This window comes from Eimeria mitis, genomic scaffold (genome assembly GCF_000499745.2).
Source record: "Eimeria mitis Houghton genomic scaffold, Emh_scaff4858, whole genome shotgun sequence".
Lineage (NCBI taxonomy): Eukaryota > Apicomplexa > Conoidasida > Eucoccidiorida > Eimeriidae > Eimeria > Eimeria mitis.
The window spans coordinates 1-2790 of NW_013573158.1; the positions used below are offsets into that span (position 1 = coordinate 1).

Below are 2790 nucleotides of genomic sequence, written 5' to 3' on the forward strand. Positions count from 1 at the left end.
TGTAATTATTTGTAATCAATTTTAATGTTGCTCGATTCCTTTTGGAGTCGCTTATTATCTAGGGTTTAGGGTTTAAGGGTTTAGGGTTTAAGGGTTTAGGGTTTAGGGTTTAGGGTTTAGGGTTTAGGTGTATAAGAATGGCTCTGAAGACTTCAGCTCTTCCTGGGGACTTTGTTAACTTCTATGCGTGGTATGGCCTCGTACCTTCTTTCTCTTCTGCTGCTGACGAGGGTTTCTCTCTTTCTTGTCTCGACGAGTGGTTTGGGTGGAGGGTTGCAGGCATCAACGCCCTATGGTTACCCAGAATTCATCATGCAAGTAGGGTTTAGGGTTTAGGGTTTAGGGTTTAGAGGTTTAGGGGTTAGGGTTTGGGGATCTAGGGTTTAGGGTTTAGGTTTTGGGGGGAGGGGTTTAGCGCGGTTTGTTGTAAGGGTTTAAGGTTCACAGAAATCCCAGGGTTTAGGGTTTAGGGTTTAGGGTTTAGGGTTTAGGGTTTAGGGTTTGGAGTGCATGTGTTTCAGATGAAGATATCAGCGGGGTGTGGATGCGGAGCCTAGATAGGCTGATGCAGTGTCGTGCTGCAGCAGCAGCAGCACCAGCAGACCGCCCCAAGCTGCTGCAGCAGATGTTTCTGCAGCAGCACCCCCCCAACGACGTGTTCAAGTACAAGAAACCCCCTGAAATATAAGGGTTTAGGGTTTAGGGTTTAGGGTTTAGGGTTTAGGGTTTAGGGTTTTTTCAGCGGCTTCAGAATGACAAACCCACGCAGCTGTCTGTACACCCCAACACAGACAGCAGCAGATATAGAAGAACTCCTCCTTGCTGCTGCAGCCCCTNCAGCAGCAGCAGCAGCAGCAGCAGCAGCAGCAGCAGCACGGGGTTTGCAGCAGCAGCAAGAGGCGAACTGCCTTGGGACGAAGTGCTGCTGCTGCTGCAGCAGTGGGGAGTGTTCCGGCTGCAGCAGCAGCAGCTCTGCGGTCAGCTGCAGCAGCTTGAGCAGCAGCGGCTGCTATTTGAGGAGGCCCCTGCAGCAGCAGCAGAAGCAGCAGCAGCAGAAGCAGCAGCAGCAGCAGCAGCAGCAGCTGAAGCAGAAGCAGCTCGTATAGCGGCTGTCAGCGAGATAAACCCTCTCGAGGCCTTGGAGCTATTCGGCGCAGCTCTGCAGCAGCAGCAGCAACAGCAGCAGCAGCAGCAGCTGCTGCTGCAGCAACCGCAGCAACGATGCAGCAGCAAAGTGCTCGCAGCAGCAGCAGCAGCAGCTCCGGGCTCTCTTGACTGCATGCTGCTGCATCTAGACGATCAAATAGCTGCAGCAAAAACACGGATAGCTGCAGCAGCAGCAGAATTCAGCAGCAGCAGCAGCATCACCACTGCGCTGCGGCTGCAGCTGCTGGCGCAGGCTGCCTCTCAGTCTCTCTTCCCGCGTCGGCTTGCTGCTGCTGCTGCTGCTGCAGCAGCAGCAGCGAAACGCAAAAGTAAACAGCGGAGCAAGCGGAGTGCTGCAGCAGCAGCCAAAGCATCAACCCAGCAACAGGAGCAGCAGCAGCAGCAGCAGATACAGCAGGACCAGCAGCAGCAGCTGCTGCTGCAGCAACAGCAGCAGCAGCAACCAAAGCAGCAGCCGCAGCGAGAACTGACTGCAGAGGAGGCAGCAGCAGCAGCAGCGCAAACAGCAGAACTGCAGCAGATTGCTGCTGCATGCTACAGCTTGGTGCGTTCTACAAAGGCTTATGCTGCCTTTGCTGCTGCTGCTGCTGCTGCTGCTGCAGCAGCAGCAGCAGCAGACGACCCCTTAGGCTGCGATGCGGATGCCTACTGGCGCGAAATTGAGTCGCTCCCTCCTCTCAACGAAGCAGCAGCAATTGCTGAGAAAGCAGCAGCAGCAGCAGCAGCAGCAGCTGCTGCTGCTGCTGCTGCTGCTAAGAAAGAGGGGGGCGCGGATGGATGAAACGCAGCGCACGCAGCTGCTGCTGCAGCAGCACTTTGCTGTAGCTGTCTTTTGCTTTTACTGCGACAGCAGCTGCAGCAGCAGCAACTGCAGCAGCAGCTGCTGCAGCAGCTGCTGCAGCAGCAGCTCGTGGTTGTTTCAGAGACCGTTACTAAAAGAGTTTTTAGGGTTTAGGGTTTAGCGCNCTGCAGCAGCAGCTCGTGGTTGTTTCAGAGACCGTTACTAAAAGAGTTTTTAGGGTTTAGGGTTTAGCGCTAGGTTAAACAAATGACGATGCAGCATTAGGGTTTAGGGTTTAGGGTTTAGGGTTTGAGCGCCCAGAGGGGAGGCTGCAGCTGTCGAGTCCGTCAACGAAGCAGCGCAGCAGCAGCTAGCTAGCCGGCTAGCTAGCCAGCTAGCTAGCCAGCTAGCTAGCCAGCTAGCTAGCCAGCTAGCTGCCCAGCTCGCCACATGCGTCAACAGCAGCAGTCCCTCCCCAAACCAACAAATACACTAGCTAGCGGTCCAGCTAGCCAGATAGCTAGCTAGCTAGCTAGCTAGCTAGCTAGCTAGCTAGCTATTAGTATGAAGATAGTCATTATCTGCCACCGAGTCCAGCGAAATGTCTCATCATTTCCTGCATATCTCCCGCGTCGCCAGACTGCAGCTGCAGATACACCCCAACAGCAGCAGCAGCAGCAGCAGCAGCAGCAGCATCAGCAGCAGCAGCAGTTAATATCTTCTCTTTGATGTTTTTGGGTTGCCTGCTGTATCGCTGCAGCTTCTGTGCATCGCTGTCTATGCTTCGGCTATTTGTGTGTGTATACACGTATACACACATGCATACATGCACAAATAAAATA

General features: G+C 54.1%; 1 protein-coding gene across 1 annotated transcript; it reads left to right on the plus strand.

Moving 5' to 3' along the window:
• Window positions 1-137: 137 nt before the first annotated feature.
• Window positions 138-1948, plus strand: EMH_0078110 (uncharacterized protein; the record flags this gene model as incomplete). The annotated part of the gene is given in 4 exon segments (XM_013499953.1): window positions 138-318; window positions 522-663; window positions 832-834; window positions 838-1948. Coding segments are annotated over 4 exon segments (1437 nt in total).
• Window positions 1949-2790: the final 842 nt, after the last annotated feature.